General features: G+C 44.3%; 1 protein-coding gene across 4 annotated transcripts in view; it reads left to right on the top strand.

Annotated features, from left to right (window-relative positions):
* The first annotated feature begins 758 nt into the window (after nucleotides 1-758).
* Nucleotides 759-18,384, top strand: part of diaph2 (diaphanous-related formin 2) — a 589,988-nt gene continuing 572,362 nt past the window's right edge. For all 4 annotated transcript variants that reach the window (XM_083785413.1, XM_083785414.1, XM_083785415.1 and 1 more), the window contains exon 1: nucleotides 759-1,118. In XM_083785413.1, the coding sequence (XP_083641539.1) occupies nucleotides 1,032-1,118 (87 nt within the window). In that variant the 5' untranslated portion in view covers nucleotides 759-1,031. The remainder of the gene's footprint in view (nucleotides 1,119-18,384) is intronic.

Raw genomic sequence — 18,384 nt, 5'->3', positions numbered from 1 at the left:
TGTTTGGTTGCGACCAGGGTAAGCTCTGGGATTTTTTGTGAGTTTTCTTTGACAGGTTATTTAATTATTACATTATATTTAATGGCGTCTGTTGTGTATGGTGGCGGGTGGTCGGATATTGTGGCGGTGAAATAAATATCACCCCCGGTGATAAGGTGTCTTGTTTACAGGGGGTTCAGTTGGTTGGCAGGACATAATGATGCACACAGTATAATGTAAAGTAGCCCCCCAAGCAGAGAGAGAGAACAGCGGTGATTTATTTAGTTTCATTTTTTTTAACGTTTTTTTAATAAATACTGTGAATGGTGGCTGTGCTGGTGTGATGGCTGCTGAATGATGCTTCGGTGATGCACGTTGACAGCTCTCAGACTATTATTGTTACATTGTCGTCCAAGTATCGTATCGGTTAGTTTTTTAGGCTGCTCCACACACCCTGCTAGTTTGTTTCCAAAACATGTTTCCCCCCCTGATATTGTAAACATTGTTGGCGCTACAGAGCGGCTACAAATCTTCATATCTAGTATACAATATGCTATTGTCCCTCTCCTTAAATTTACTTGTGTTGTGTTCATTTGGAATGTGTCTGCATACTAATTAGTGTATTGTGGGAAAACACGTGCTGAGAATCCCAAACGAGATAAACAAACGTGTGTGTACTGTACGTGCAGCCTAGGAGACGCGGCTGCTGGTGAGGCTTGTTGATTGATTGATTGTCATTATTAATATTATAACACGTGTTCTGGTTCCTTTCAGAGCGTCTTCCCAGTGAGCTGAGGACGGATAGATCATAGAGCCTACAACTGAACTACCACACCTCCGCCCTAACTGGATACAACTAAAAGAGTTTTTTTTGAGCACTCAAACTTATAAATCAATTTTTTAAACACTACTTTTAACGGAATGGCTTTTGAGAAAACTTAACATTGGCTGCCTTTTTTGTGTTGGCAAACGTGCCGGGCGGGAGTTGTTTATTCCCTAAGTTTTGTTTTTACACAACTTTTAATTATTTGAGCGGAACTCAACAACCCAAAATGGACCAGGCCAGTGGCGGAGGAGAGGACCCGAATAAACCATCTAAGAAGAAGTCCAACGAGGACGAGGGGAAAAACAAAAAGCTGGTAGGTGTTTTGGAGTTGGACTGGTTTGCACACTGTTGACTGTTTAGTTAGTTGTTACCATAAGAGACATGGAGACAAAGTCACATTCTACTTTGCCAGTCAGACAGGCAGGCATGCATGGTTAAAATATCATCATGATGATGTCTGTTCAGTAGCAGAATTTCTACACTAAGCATATTAGTGAATGTGCTTAGTGTATTATTTGGCAGCAAGTTTAACCCATTAAGACCTGATGAGGACGATTCTACAAATGCCTTCTAAATCAGTAGTTCTCACACTCAAAAAATGTTCAAAAATTGCAGCATGATGGACTGTGAGCTTGAATATATGCTATTTTTGAATAGCCAACGCAAAAATCTTAAATGACACAGGTGCTTTACCCGGTTTTAATGGGTATTATTAAAGTCAGGGAAGTATATAGCCCCTTTCGGGACCCTCGGTTACCCTAGGTACCCTAGGGTCCCTCATCGGTTATTCTACTCTCCATAGGTTTAGATTGACCTACTCTCTGTTCACAGAGACCTGCTCGGTCGCTTGAGTGTTGGTGAGATGTTTCAAAGATGCATACAACAGCTTTAGGAGACCGCAGAAACGTGTGCGAAAAGGCGCTAATCGGAGTTGCCATTAAGTATTTTTAATATATTTTTTTAAGTTTTGCTTCGCTGAACTTGAAAAAGGAACAAACACCCGCACACTGTCTTCAAATGCAGTAACCAACTTTTATTCAGGGAAACGGCAACGTTTCGGCCTATGCAGCCTTCATCAGGCTATCTTTATGAACACTAATGGGAAAGCATCCTTTTTGTAGGCTGTCTGGCCGAACTTGACTTCCTTGTTGACTTCCCATTGTACCGCCTCCCTCACCGAGACTGGCTAGCTGTGTGTGTGTGTATAATATATATATATATATATATATATATATATATATTTTTTATATGGAGGGACACACAGTAGGCTGACAGGAAATGGGGGGAAGACATGCAGTAAAGGCCGTCAGGATCGGGAGTCGAACCCGCGGCACACTGCCAGACTGGATTACCAGCCAAGGTGCCTGGACCACTGAGCCATGGCCCAGGCCGCCGTTAAGTTTTTTTGAAGTTTAGGCTTCTCTGAAAATTTCTCTTCCTCACTTCCTATGTCCCGCCTCCCACGACACAACAGCATTATAAACATCCTGCATGTATGCGGTCGGCCAATCAGAGGCAGTAACTAGGACGTGCAGCTAGCCAGTCTCTGTGAGGGAGGCGGTACAATGGGAAGTAAACAAGGAAGTCAAGTTCAGCCAGACAGCCTACACATTTGTGTTCATAAAGATAGTCTGATCATAGACTGTAAAAAATATGGACAAAGCGTTCCCCGGGTCTAACATGAACGTAAAATGAAGCCTGTAATGATATGCTAATTCCTGATGTAAGTCGCCATCTTTTGGTACCAGCTGGCCATTGGCTGGCTCCGTTTTGTACCAGCTGGTCATTGGCTGCCCAGACAACGAGGCGGGACTTCCCCCCTTCTTCTCCGTTGGTTTTTATTTTGACTCGAGTGGGAGGAGAAGACTCTTGAGTGGGAGGGGAATCCCGATCATAGACTGTAACGGTAGCCACGCCCCTCAGAACATACGCGACTTTATGGTCATTTTTTTAATTAATGGGACCATAATTTTCCAAAAAGAATATTATGACATTAGAAATGAGACTTTAAACTAGTGACTGGAAGAAGAAAGTATTCATGACCATGTTTATTAAGGTAATACAGTCTAGGTGAAGTTGGGCCAAAATACATGGGCCTCTATGGAGCTATGGGGCTTTTTGGGTCCAGTCCAGCGCCACAACAGGCCATTATATGAACTACCGATTTCAAATGAGGCTTCACGAAATATCTGGCTGACTGCCCCCCTGAGCCTGATGAAGGCTGCATAGGCCAAAACGTTACGTCGCTGTTTCCCTGAATAAAAGTTGGTCACTGCATTTGAAGACAGTGTGCGGGTGTTTGTTCCTTTTTCAAGTTCAGCGAAGCAAAAGAAAATAATTAAAAAAACGTTATATATACTTTTTTTTTTAAAGATATATTTTTGCGGCTTACGCCTTTTATTGGTTTTGAAGGGACAGACAGTAAGCTGACAGGAAACGGGAGAGAGATGGGGGGGGGGGGGGGGGGGATGACATGCAGTAAAGGCCGTGTCGGGCTCGGGAGTCGAACCCGCAGCACACTGCGACTGTATTACCAGTCGGGTGCCCAGACGGTTATGTCACCGCCTGGGCCTGAAAAAAAATAATATATATATTTGAAACATCTCACCAACACTCAAGCGACCGAGCAGGTCTCCGTGAACAGAGAGTAGGTAAATCTGCGTCCTATGTAGAGTGGAATAACCGATGAGGAACTAAAATTCAGAAAAGGTAACCGAGGGTCCTGAAAGGGGCTAGGAAGTATAGTGCAGTGTATCATTATATTCATTATCGATATTGTGATGTGAGACTAGATATTGCACGGGACTGCAATTTTGAATATTGTGACTATATATATATAGGCTATATAAAATGCAATCTTTTTGTGAGTTTTAATTGCAGCCCTATTTTATACTTTATGGTAAAACATAGCCGATGTACATATCAGATACAGGTGAATGAGGTGATGGTATTCCTGCTGGGCATTGCTGCCTGATGCACCTCCTCCAGTGCCTTTTGAACAGGTGTGCTGTGACACCTCACTGAACACCTCTGTGGGCCTAAACGGGTCATCAGCTGGGGACCACCATTCATCAGCGTTTCGCTCCTTTAACCCTAGTACGTCTCATGGTGGCGGAGCGGTTGTGAGCTCGTAAATCTGCTGTTTTTTGCATTGTTTTTTCACCATAGCTACCAAAAATATAGAACTGAAGTCCTGACATCACTCATTCATCCCCTCATATAAGAATTGTGGTACAAAAATAAACTAATTGTCCCAGTGCTATTGTTAGGGAGGTGGCTCTGTATTAGGCTATTTACGATAGTCACTCATACTTGATACAGTCTGTTTATAGAGAAAATGTTATTAATTCGGCGGTGGTAACATTAGCGTTTTCTCGCCATCAGTTGATTTTTCATATCCTTCTTTTTTATGTTGCGATTTTAAACTAAAGTAAACACGTCTATGGGAATTTAGAATGGGGAAGAAGAAGAAAAACGTCACCCAGGTCGGATGCGCAAATTACATCAGACTTTGGTGCTCTATCAAGACAAGTAGAGAATCACTCTCTCTCAGCACTTCACTGTTTACTCCCCAGGGAGATGAACACAACACATGTAACATGTTGTTATACAGTACAGTACATCTCTGTGTGGAGCAACACTGCAACGTCAAATAGCTATTGATGTCTCTTGATAGCCCCAGATGGGGCTCCTCTGCCTTCCATGACTATTTAATGTAGCCTAGGCTAGTACTGAGTTGCAGAACGACAGTTCATTGGATTGGAGTGAGCTAGTGTTTCATTCAGTGATGTGCGTTTGAAAGCATTCACCCAGACCACGTTGTATAAACCTGTATACCACTTTAACCGTTAAAACCGGGAAAGCACCTGTGTCAATAAAAAAAAAAAGTGGCAGATTTGCCACTTTTACAGATTTGCAGATTTACAAGCTCATGGCGAGCTTGTACATTTTCTATTTTTGAACATCTTTGAAACAAGTGTTTAAAAAAGTTTGAATACTTTTGCATTTAAAAAACCCCACAAAACTTCTCTTCTGTGGTCGGCGGGATGAAGCATTTTCAGATTATGTCCACCAGTCCGTGGCCAAATATATATATATCAATATGTACGTGGGTCCTTGACATGGAAACGTTTGAGAAGTACTGCTTTAGCAGGCACATGATGCAGCAGGTCATGGTGGCACAGTCTGCAGTGCTGTCGCCTCACAGCTAGAAGGTCCCGGGTTTGATTCCCGCTGGGAAAGCTGTGGGTGCTGGGGGGCGTGTTCTCTTCTCTCCTCCACGTCATCAGCACCAACACCCTAGGTGGGGTTGACGAAAGGACCTTTGGGAGTTTGCATGTTCACCCCGTTAGGGGTGAGCGACATGGAAAATATATAATATCAAAATATTTTTTGATGAGCTCAGTTCGCGGCTCTCCCCAGGTTGGCAGAGGGAGCGTAGCGCCCAGGATTACAGCTTAGGCAATTGGCACCGGGTGATAAAATCGTGGAATAAAAAAAATTAAGGAAAAAGAAATTAGTCATTTATAGTAGAATTGGCCTCAAGTCTTAATGGGTCAATAATGCTAAGGTGTCCCTGTGACGTTTTACACTGGCGTTCTTGTTACAATTTGAGTTCATTGTTTCACTTCCAAGTATGTGAGATAAGAGGGGATTTCAGTTACTTTCTGTCCCATTGAGTGAGCTGATATCACTGTGGTTTCTGATTTGACAGTTACGTGTGTCATCTCTATTGACATGACCTAATCTAATAACGGAACCACTTAAGACCAACTGTATTTAAAAGATAACAAAACTAGCGAATTTGCAAACCTCTCTGTTTTCTCAGATTTTGAATTTTGGAAGTCGAAAATGTAAGTTTACATATAATGACATACCCAAAATAGGGGCTCCAGGTTGAAAGTGGTTAACCAATTAAATCCTATATAATTATTTGACCTGGGCTCTTCAGGGCTCTATATTTGGTCCGGTAATGCACCAAATTGGCTTGCCGAAAATAGCCGATCTAAGAAATTCACAGCATGTCGTAACAACTCAATGCAACGTGGTGTGAGCTTGTTGACCTGCTACTTTAGCTGAAATGATGGCCCCAGAAATATGGATGGACACTAGGTTCCAAGTGGTTAACTGTGCAGTTGAGACGAATAACCATATAAGTCCATACTAATTATCAATAATGTATAAATGTTGAATAAGGGGTCAGGACAGATGGGCCTTTTCGCGGAGGGTTCAGAATAAATGATGGACATATCATGGTTATTAATTTCAACTGCTCAACTATTGAAGGACACAGCTGACTATCTGTCATCACACAGTTCACACTGAGCAAAGTCTGTGTTAGGACTGACCCTTTATTACCTCATAGTTTGAAGATTGTGACACTCTTATGAGCTCAGATGTCAGTGAGGTATTTCTTAGACAGGAAATTACATCACCACAGATCTAGGGGAATAGGAAGAAAGAATAGAAGAGAGATAGACAGGGAAGGAGATAAAGGCAAATACAAGTAGTAGCAATAACAATAATAATGAATGAAATGGTTTAGGATAATATATGGTATAACAATGTTGTCGGATAATAATAATAATATATAATGTATGAGAATATTAGGATATAGTGTAGTGGTGTAAAAATATGATAGCAGTCCATGGTCGTGCACTGTGAGGGGGTCCACGGTCACACTTTGGTGGGCTCCGTGGAGGGGCCTGGTTCGCGTCTGGTCCAGGTCGTGCTCTGTGAGGAGGCCAGGTCCAAGGTCACACTTCTGATGGGCTCCATGAAGAGACCTGGTCCATGGTCACACTCGGCAGTCAGTTAGGGGTTAATATTAGAGGTCCACTGAACTGCGAAGTGGAAGACGAAAAGAGACTCCGTGAGGGATTCCCCAGATGTTGAGTTAGTGGCAGGCCTTACTGGAGCCTATACAGTGTATATTACAAACACTGCTACATAAACAATGTACGATTTTGGCATTTAGCAGACACACAACACAGGTGCGGGTTTTGGCGGGAGGTTCCCCTTACTCAGTTCTCACCCTATGACTTTCTCGGGTGAGCGAGTACTGAAGACAAGTCTAGCTATAGGCTTTGTCGTAGAGAAAGGTTTTTAACCTAATCTTGAATGTGCAGAGCGTGTCAGCCCCACGGACCGAAGCCGGGAGAAGGTTCCACAGCTGAGGTGCCTGGGACCTAAACGCCCTGCCTCCTATTGTAACTTTTGATCTTTTTGGGACAGTAAGCATTTTTGCATACTGTGAACGCACTGGTGTTCTAATTGGTTTGTAGGGATCGATGAGTTCTTTGAGATACTGTATTGTGGTGCCTGACCATTGAGAGCTTTGTAGGTGAGGAGAACAAAATATATAGTCCTTCTCAAATTGATCACCTTGTTGATAGTGTCACATGCTCATTTCAAATGACACTTGACTCTGTCTCTGTTAAACACGTCCGAAGCAACAAAGGTGTCAGGGCTGTAACTATACATATTGCATACAGCGCAGGAGAGAGCGCTAGAGCGAGAGGGGAACCTGCCGGGAGGAAAGGGGTGGTGGAAAGCCATCGCCATCGCTCGGCCGAGCCGACGGAAGGAGACGTTACGCCAAACAACCAACCCGAGTAGCGATAAGATCGCCACAGAATAGGAAAGTAGGATAATTAACAGTGTGTTAACAGTGATAGTGTGTGTTTTAATCACAGCAGCGCAATAATAAATATAACAATGTTTGTTGTTTGTCCCGTCCGTGCTGCTGACAACACAGCCGCCAGACGGCAAACAGGCAACACAGGAAATGACGTAACAGGCTTACCGTCTGCGAAAAGGGTCCGACATCCGACTGTTTGCATGAAAATGCTTCTGGTGAACAATTTAGTCTTTCTACAACCAGAGGATTTCCATGCGATCATGCGGACCACCTTTACTCCCTATTTCCTTGTTTGAAGACCGCAGCATATTTCAGGTGGCAATGCCACCAAGAGGCACTTATGTAGGCTACTATGTGTTGATGTATTGTGTCCTTCCGGTCAATGAGTCTGATTGGCTGCTGTTGGGTGACATTGACGCCAAACATAGTTTAACTGAAGGCCGATTTCCTGCTCTGTAGTACTGGTAAAAGAGTTTTGTATAATAGTGTGTTATTGATGAGACAAAAGTCAGGAGTTACTGTAACAATTTTAACTAAATCTGTTATGGTGTGATTAAATGAAAAATATATATCGCCAATTCGTCATGCTATGATAGCATGCTTCATGCCCTTCCAAATCCACTTCAGGCTACAACTGAGAGCCAATTACTAATATTTCCTGCGCAGGGTGGGGCTTGTAGTACCGTTGGCTATCATGCTTCATTGAGCTTTAGGAATGCAAACGTCTCTTCGCCTCAGGCAAAGACTTGATGGACTTGTATACACTGAGCTCTGTGTACTGTACTGGGACTGACCACTAAGACCAGTGTCAGCAAAACCAAGCGACCCTTCCTTCAAACCTCTGCCCTCTCTCTGATTCACATTTATAAGACAGACACATGAGTAAGACAGCAGTGAGAGCCTGAGGCTACAAGTTGTAATCACTGGTATTTGTTCCAGCATGGTTAAGGTAAGGGAAAGTATGGCAGAGATTGCTGCCCTAAAACCCAAGTGTAACAACCCGGTCCATTAGCCACCACCCCTCATGTTTAAACATTCACCCCAATAGAGCGTCGTGGTCCCGCATCCTTTCATGACGACGCCAGGCCCAGGAAATAATTCCTAATGCATTTTTCCCATAGACATTTCAAAGCGAATTTATATAAAGACCTTTTAAGCGTCATACAAAGCCAACTTGAGTTGTGACAAATCATGACATTAAACAAAAAGAATTGGGCCGAACAATTGATTAGAAGAAAAAAACGGCAGGTTACAACATTTTTTTTTGTTCTTTTTCTTCTTTGTAATTATTTGTTTGGTCCAAAATATTGTGTTTGTTGTCATGATTTGTCACAACTCGCTTTGTACGATGCTTAAAATGTCTTTAAATAAATACTTTTCGAAATGTCTATGGGGAAAAATGCATTGGGAATTATTTCCTGGGCCTGGCGTCGTCATGAAAGGGGGCGGGACTGTGACGCTCTAAACTGCTCTACTGACTAGGTCAGTGCTGATGTCATATCCCTCTGTGAGCTCAATGCCTTATGTTCCTTTAAGAGTTCTCAGGGCCAGACATGTTCCCTGTTGCTCAATCAGAACACATACTACAGACCCAGGCAAAGGAAGCCTGGCTCAAAAGCCCTCAGACAACACTGAATGCGAGGGAGGAAGACATTTTTCATGCCTGGGTGGAGCTTTGACATGACATGTCATTGTTTTCCCCTCCTCCTTTAGCTGTGTAGCTGGAACTTTAGTTTGCAAAAATGTAGGGAAAGAATGTGCATGCTTAATCTATAGCTAACTCTCACAATCTTTCCGAAACAGCAAAACGTCTACACAAATGCAACTCCATGCTCTTGCAATTTGGTCTCAATGAGATCATTACAGCACGTCATCATCTGACAAGAAAATCTCTTTGACTTCAATTGTTTGACTTTACTGTTCAGTCTTTTCCATGTATGGGCCTACAACTGGTGCAGTGTCATTTGTGTGGATGCAGGCCAGCATAGGGGATGATGGGGTTCAGTTAAAGTGGAGGTATTCACTTCACATTGAGAGAGGCAGTGAGCCATTCCAAGTCTATAGCATGGAACATCGTCAGCCTCTCAAGTGACAGGCATTGGCAGGCACTGGCCAGGGGCCACAGTGTGGTCTGGGAAAATGTTGGTATGCCAGCCCTAAGAGGTGAAACTGTGAAAGCCACATGTTTGTTTAATGAGTGCAGTATTACATCACCGTAGCACTGTTTGTGCAGTGGACCTAGAATGTGGATAAACGGCACAGCCAAGGACATTTCGGTAATGCTCAAGAGCATTTAGAAAGTTTAGTGGACTTTCAAACATTCTGAGTCGCTTCCGCCTCAACTGTAAGGTGGTCATCTCAGAATGTCCTTGTTTTTAGTTGTCAAAGCATTAAGGAAGTGGAGTCCCCCTAAAAATAGTACAGTGGGCATATGGAATGCAGTTGTTTTCAAAGGAATTCAGTGGATCCGGTTTAACTGAGTGAGGAGAGATGATCTCCCTCATGCATACCAGTGTAAAACATGCCGTCATATGTGATGACATATCCCAAATGATGATTACAGTAAATGTTGTCAAGGGCATTGAGCCTAGTATTTCAAATTTGACAACTGAGCTCAAATTAGAATAATTTCCAAGTGATCAAAGTTAAAATAGTTTGTTACCGGAACAGGTAACATGTATGCCCCTCTTAAGAGCACATGGACTACAGTACAGTTAGGCACAGAGCTCATTTCACGTTGTCTTGCAGGTTGTAGTAGGCAGTGCCAGTGTGGTCTAGGACGCTCCTAAAATCGGTATCACTCAGAAAAAAACACTGGTACATTAGTGAACTAGACGGCCTACTAAAGGGTGACTCTGCAACCCTGGGTCTTTCTCTTACTATTGACCCCAAAATACCAATAATTAAGTGTTTGTATCGCAATAATAGATGAGGTTTTTTATCCTCCCATTCCAACCTGTACCTTAATGATTCAAATTTGCATGCATGTGTGTGATTGATAGTTCATGTGAGACTGTGCTGTTGTGCATGTGATTTTCAAGTACATAGACAGGTGACTGTTGTTAGACCCATGGGTGGCATTTAGCTATACTGTACATGGTGTTTTTGTTCTGTCACTGAATCCAGCACCAATACAAGTGCTGTTTTCCAACTGACTGCTGATGTCTTTTTAATGCTGTTTTGGTGCACAGGCTGTTGATTATAGTTTCACTTCATTTCCATTTGTCTTGGTTCATCTTCTTTAGGCTCACTGATCATTAGTTGACTCTATTAAGTTATGTCACGAAAGGCCTCCAGAAAAAAACAAAAAAAACTAGATAAAGTGCCAATCGGCACAGGTCTCCACCAGGATTCTTCCTCAGCCTAGTGGGAATATGCGTGCACAGTTTCATCGCAATCGGACGCTGCCGAGTTGTGGCCATTTGCTACTCCTGAAAACTGTAGGAGCCAATCGTGGCCAATCAGGATGGAATATGAGAAATCAAACAAACCTGTGTTGATCACATGACTATGGAGATCATGTGTACCGATTTGCGTGAAATTTGGATAAAATGTGAAGGAGTAATAATAGAAAATGTGTTTTACATATGTGGGCCTCCTGGTGGCGCTATAAAGAGCAGATGTGAAAAATTCCAGGCAAAGGTTTTTCCTTGGCCTCTAGGGAGTTGGCATACAAAGTGATCCACAGATTCGTGCAGTTAGAGGTAAAAACACTTTTCGGCCAGTTATAGCGCCACCTTGAGGCTGAGTTGAAATTGTTCTTGTGGCATTTCGTCCTCGGCCTAGTGGGAATGTGGGTGCACAATTTGAAGGAAATCACGCGATGTGTTGATGATTTGCAGCATTTTGTTTGAAACTGAGCACTCCTGTGAACTTTGGAAGCCAATCTTAACCAATCAGGATGGAGTCTGAGAAATCTGAAAGACCGATTTCGTTGAATGGCTGTAGAGAGACTGTGTACCAATTTGCGTGATGTTTGGACAAAATCTGTAGGTGTACTGTGCAAAAAGTTGTTTTGCACAAAGCGACCTCCTGGTGGCGCTATAACAGGCCGTTCTGGAAAGTTTGGGGCAGAGGTTCATCGTTGGCATCCAGGGAGTGTGTGTGCAAAATTTGGCATCGACCGGGTTAACGGTGGCCGAGATTAGCTACTAACGGACGGACACACACACACACACACACGGACGGACACACGGACGGACGGAGTGCAAAACATACTCTCCCCACATGCCTTCGGCCTGGTGGAGACAACAATTCAGCATACAAAACCAATTTCATCCACGATTAAACAGGGGAGTTTAAATAATTCCCATACGTCAAATAACCTATAAAGAAACCCAAGTTTGTGATACTCTCAACGTTGAATCCTCACCGACCAAAATAAATCTGTGCGTGCGTGGCCTCAACTTTAGCATGTCACATTTCTGTCAGACTCTTGAATAGCTTCTGCTTTCATGCTGAGTGTGTGTAATTTCTAATTAACTCAGAGTAATTTAATCAGACCTTAATGATTGTAATCACAATAGGCATTTACTAAGCAATTAAAGTAGATGGACAGTGAATGGACAGTTCAGGCCCACTTAAGCAATGTTGTCTTCATTAAGACAACATGGCAATGGGATGCCTTGTTGAAGTAGAAGGCTAATATAATGTGCAGTGGAGTCTAGTTGGATCTCTTTCTGTTCAGTTGCACTCCACACTGTACACTATCCCATATCGACTGACTTCCCACTTTGTCAATCAATATGTTGACGAAGCACAATTGCTCAAAAGTAAGCCTTAAGGGTTATTTATATGTAGTTGCGGGCCGGTGTCGCTCACCGAAAATGGCAGATATACAAGCTCACAATGCGTTGCTCTGTGACGCATTGTGAGCTCGTAGATCAGCTGTTTTTGGTGATCGACACGGCGCGCAACCAAGTATAAATCAGGCATTAGGCTTAAGTGGTGCAAACATGCGACATAGGCATTATTTCCTATCTGTAAAGCCGGGCCCGGGGCCCCACATTGATTCATGTTGTCATGTTTAGCAATTAGCAAAGTCATCCATTACAGGATGCCCTGGCATCTGAATCACGTTGTGAGCAGCTATGAAATGTGACACGTGCCGTTACCTTTGTTCTCTTGACAGGAGCACTGGCTCAGGACTCACAGGTCTGCTTCACTGTACAGTACATGCCATGGTATTAGGGAGGCATTTGAAACCTTTGGCAGCTTTGGTACATGGACCACAGGGCATTATAGTTCATAGGCTAGTTCAGCATAGACCCACCCGCACCCGCATATCCATCCCATATGTCCATACAGCATAATGGATATCCAGTTGTCCATAATCGCCGATCCAACCAATAGGCCCATATATTGCCATGCCAATATACAGGGTATGGGCATATAATAATGGCAGAGATCTCCGTATATGGAGATCCATATATATTTGTGCCCTATATATATATATATATATATATATATGTATGTATGGGCACAAAAGGGACACAGACAGGTACAATGGCTACTCTGACAAAGCCCCCCAAACCACTGCACCAAAGGTTGCCACGTACTGTTAATCAACCTTGGTATTTGTGCCTATACTGTATATCGCATAGCTCCTATTCACTCTGTAGATGTATTAGCTATCTTTGTGAGTTTGAGTTGCTATTAAAGTTCATCTCGCTCTGTGCTATTTTATACTTGTTTGTCACTTGTGGGTTGAGAGAGGGTGGAGTCCCTGTGATAAAAGAAAGAAAACGGCAGGAAACGCACCACATGTGAGTGTTTCATAGGGCTCAGGAAGTTGGAAAAAGGAAGTGGTGAAGAATGCTTTAATCTGACTGTGGAAGAAAAAGACTGGCTGCTTTGACACCATCCACCAACCATCTTAATTGAGGCACATTCATGACCATCAATAGATTGTATTATTATATCATATCATATTAGATTAGAAGACTATTTTATGCCAAGGAATGGGAATTCAATTCATTTCTTAATTCTTGCTTAGTGGATGGCATGAGAATGTGATGATGCTGTGTTAACCACTTCAGTGTTTCCTGCAGGAAAAGGCCTTGGCATGGTGCTGGGCGCCGCACGGCGAAATTTTTGATAAATTAGTAAATTAATTTGATTAATAAATTAAGATTAATTTGCATTATTGCTATTGGAGACACTGGGGGACACTGGGGAGGCACTGCAGGGGCACTGGGGAGACACTGGGGAGGCACTGGGGAGGCACTGGGGAGACATGGGGAGGCACTGGGGGGACACTGGGCAGGCACTGGGGAGACACTGGGGAGGCACTGGGGAGACATGGGGAGGCACTGGGGGGACACTACGCAGGCACTGGGGAGGCACTGGGAAGACACTGGGAAGGCACTGGGGGGGCACTGGGGCGGCACTGGGGAGACACTGGGGAGACATGGGGAGGCACTGGGGAGGCACTGGGGGGGCACTGGGGAGGCATTGGGCAGGCACTGGGGAGACCTGGGGGGGCACTGGGGGGCACTGAGGAGACACTGGGGGGGCACTGGGGAGGCACTGGGGAGACCTGGGGGGGCACTGGGAAGACACTGGGAAGGCACTGGGGAGACTGGGGGGGCACTGGGGAGGCACTGGGGAGGCACCGGGGAGACATGGGGCACTGGGGGGGGACACTGGGGTGACACTGGGCAGGCACTGGGGAGGCATTGGGAAGACACTGGGGAGGCACTGGGGGGGCACTGGGGAGACATGGGGAGGCACTGGGGGCCCGGGGGGACACTGGGGGGACACTGGGCAGGCACTGGGGAGGCATTGGGAAGACACTGGGGAGGCCATGGGGAGGCACTGGGGAGGCACTGGGGAGACATGGGGAGGCACTGGGGGGACACTGGGCAGGCACTGGGGAGGCATTGGGAAGACACTGGGGAGGCACTGGGGAGACACTGGGGAGACACTGGGGAGGCACTGGGCAGACACTGGGGAGGCACTGGGGAGAAACTGCAGCCACTGGGGAGGCATTGGGGAGGCACTCAGGGGGACACTGGGGAGCCACTGGGCAGAAACTGGGGAGGCACTTGGCGGAAACTGGGCAGACACTGGGCAGACACTGGGGTGGCACTGGGGGAGGCATTGGGGAGGTACTGGGGAGGTACTGGACATTTCATATCACACACACTATGATTCACTATCCCCCTCAAACCCCCCCCCCCCCCTTTTTCTTTTTTTTTAAGCTTGGCATGGCGCGATTTATTTCAAGCATGGCACAGCGCCATGCCAACAACATTGTGCAGGAAACCCTGCACTTAGGCCCTATTTTCCAGACCATTTGGAATCTTTTTTAACATTTTGGCCTCTAATGACATGCCAAATTCATAGAAAATAGCTGATTCACAAGCTCACAATGTGTCCCACCGCAATGTTTTGTGAGCTTGTCGATCTGCTATCTTTGAAAATGTTTTGAAAATCTCTTTCTTCATTCATAGTAGAACTCCAGAGCTTACAGTAGGACCAGATCACAATTCTCTTTCCCCTGGCTCTTTAAGTTGACACACACATAACTTGTTTTGAGTAAACATCATGAGGAGATCAGTAGCTCCCATGTGCCTTGTCGCTCCTCTCATGAAAACCCATGCTTTTTGTAATCGTCTGCATATCACACTAAAGCCCCCAAGGGGAAACTGTGCTTAATAGAAATTGCCTTTCAAGTCCCAGAGACGCCAAGCTAACTTGAGGGCAAGTGCTGTGCTAGTCTTCGGTCAGTTGTCACGTGGTCTGGGATGTCCAGTGTAGAGCCTTTCAAATCACAACCCCCACCGGCTTTTGTGGGCTTCCCCTTTTTCAATAGTAGCTCTTTTAGGAAATTGTAAACAGTACCAGTGCTTTCCTGAAATAACAACCATACCAGGGTCCAGGGGCGCATGCCCTTTTAAAGGCAGTTCGAGCTCTTGTTGAAATCCAGTACATTTCTTTCTTTTCTAAGCATTAATCAGCATAATCTTTCTGAGGTTGTCTTATTTGGAAACAAGCTAAAGCCCACATGTGTTGTGCAAATCAACACGGCATGAACCAATTTTACAGGATCAGTGTTTTTTCATTCAGCTTGAAATCTGATTGTCACTAAAGTCTGTTTGCAGAGAGGACACATGTTTCATTATGACCCATGTGAATAGCAGATTTGCTTGGTTGAGGGAGACACACTTTTGCGTGCGTGCGTGCAAACGTGTACTTGACTTTCTGTCATGCAGGAAGCTCTGTAACACTAACGCAGTGCTTTCTCACTCCCACTTCTGTTATCCCACTTATATCATCATAGGAAGTACATGAGCTTGACTACAGACAACTTTCTTTTTGAGGGTTGTTAGCCCCTCCTATGCCCAGCTTTGTGTGTTTGTGTGTACCCCATAGCAGAGTCCTGTACCCGTGGTACCCCGTGGGTACCCGAGTTTGACGGGTGGGAATGGGTGGGACAATATACCATTATAAGTTAACGGGTACGGGTGGAATGCAACGCAACGTGGATGGGTGACCTTTTTTAATCAGTGGACCAGCACTGCGCAATGTTATAAACAGCAGCTGAGCTGGGGGTTTTCCTCAACAGCGGAGACGAGTTAAATCCGTAACATGCCCAAGGAATCGTCAGTGATGTCACATCACTGCCGATCCTTCATAATGGCGTTCTGTTTCTGCTGCTGTGCTTCCCTGTGCTACTTCCTTGTTGCATAGCAGTGACATCGCGGCCAAATCCTTGCTTCCTTTTCGTAGCATTTTCACGTGTGGAGTTTATTTTTTCATCACCAGGCTGCAGCCTGTAGCCTAGTATATTTTCGTTCGTGCTGATGAAACACCAAGGGATTATAATGCCAACATTCAACACAAGATGTAAAGCTAAACCAGGTAATGTTGTTTGGCAGGTAATGCTAAGTCTAAGTGTAAATAAAGTTAAAAAGATTAGCCTGATGAGTGATGACCGTGTTTGAAACAGCCTTGGATCAAGACGGTCGACTCATCAGGCTAATCATTTTTTTACGGGTAACGGGTAACAGGCGGGTTGCGGAACTGATGATTGACGGATGGGTACGGGTATCGAAAATTGGAGCGATGATTTGTTTGGCTGAGCACAGAATGTGAGGATAAAAAGTGAGGACAGAAAAGTGATTGGCCGGAATGTGATGACGTATGATGATACGAAGCAGTGGTGTCATGCTCTTGGTACCACAGTGAGGTACCAATATCTTTTTCACACGCGGACGCAGGTACAGTGCAGTACGGCGCACACGCGTGCACGCTGGAACGCATCTCCAGTCCCAGCTAGGCTGCTAAAAGACGGAGGTGAGAAAAAAGGGGAAAAAAAGCTGCAGACACAACTCGTACATATCAATGGTCCATGTTTGACTAAGTACCTACTGTAGCTAGTCTGTAGGCACCTAGGCTGTGTGTTGACACGTCGGAACCAGTAGATTTTCAACACAGTATAGAGCACCGAAGTCCTGACGTAACTCGCTCATCCCTTCGATTCCCCTGGTTCACGGAAGTAATTTCTCTATGGAGAATAACATGGGGTGATCTTAATATCGTCTACTATAAGCGTTGTGGTCCAAAAATAAACAAGCTGTCTCGGCGTTATTGTCAGGGAGGTGTCTCTGTATCGTTTGCAACAGTCAGTCACTCATATATGATACAGTCTGCTTCTAGCGAAAATCTAACTAATTCAGTAGCAGTAACATTAGCGTTTTCTCTCAGTCAGTTGATTCTTCATATCCATATGAGTGAAGCGGCCGGGATGACATGTTCATTTTTCAAACACAGTTCTTATATGAAGCAATCTAAAAATCCTTCTATGGCGATTTCAATGCAACTAAAAAAATACATGAACCTGGGGACTGACGCCCTCTACTGAAAGTGACGTCAGACTTCGGTGCTCTATTATGGTGCTAGTAACAACAGTAACAACACACTCTACAGACTACAGTAGTTCTTACTGTTTTATAGTTGTTTGAATTAATTAATTTGTTGCGAGTTCGAGTTCACTCTCATACACTCGACCAGAGTAACCTAGTAAGAGAGTGGCGACACACTTTGATCTCACTGCACTATCCCATTGAGATAGAATGAGCACTTCCGCATTCCATTGTTACAATGGGAGTCAACGCTAGTGTCGCCACTCTCTTACTAGATTTCTCTGCGCTCGACTATAGATATTTGCATAGGTCCCGGATGTGAGAGGACGCTGGCGTCTCGCTTGTTCACCGCTTCTCCTTCCGAACCTTAGCTTAGTTTATTCTATTTAGCGACTTGTTTTTTTTAAATGTTTTTGCTGCGCTAGTTATTTACACTTCAGCTTAGTTTGTTACCTGGCTTCAACTGGATTGTCACACAACAACAGACGTTTTGCATGTCTTACCTGGCTCAACTGACTTGCGGCTACCATCGCCTACAACACAACTGCCACTGTGAGCTCCTAATGGTGTTTTTTCAATAAAAAGAAGAAACACCATTACACAACTGGATAAGAGCACCCCTCACTTCACACAAGTGTGACTTTTGTACAGCTTTTCAGGTTTGACACTAGCAAATGTGTAAATCTGTGCTGTGGTAATACAATCTGCAGTGCAAAGCTGCAAACCCTCAACAATTTCTCACTGTAGGGAACAGAGCTTGCTTTATAAGCCTATATTATTAAGGTGGAGGTATAACAGTAGGAGCATGCTTCTGTTCTGACACTAATCTAATATACCCATTCACACACTACTCTGTTCATTACAGTATGTTGCAACCTGGAATGTAGGACTACAGAGTACAGACCCCAACATAGCATTGATTAATCACTCAAGCTCACATGTAACAATGCTTAGATAAGGTATTTGCACTATTTCAAGAATTTCTTTTGGTACATTTTGCCCAAACTAGAGACACCTGGTTGAACTATTTGATATTTTTTGCTGTTTCTGTAAATCTTTCCTCACCATCT

Source organism: Protomyctophum parallelum, assembly GCF_964188405.1.
Source record: "Protomyctophum parallelum genome assembly, chromosome: 16".
Lineage (NCBI taxonomy): Eukaryota > Metazoa > Chordata > Actinopteri > Myctophiformes > Myctophidae > Protomyctophum > Protomyctophum parallelum.
This window is presented reverse-complemented; position numbering and strand designations above follow the sequence as displayed.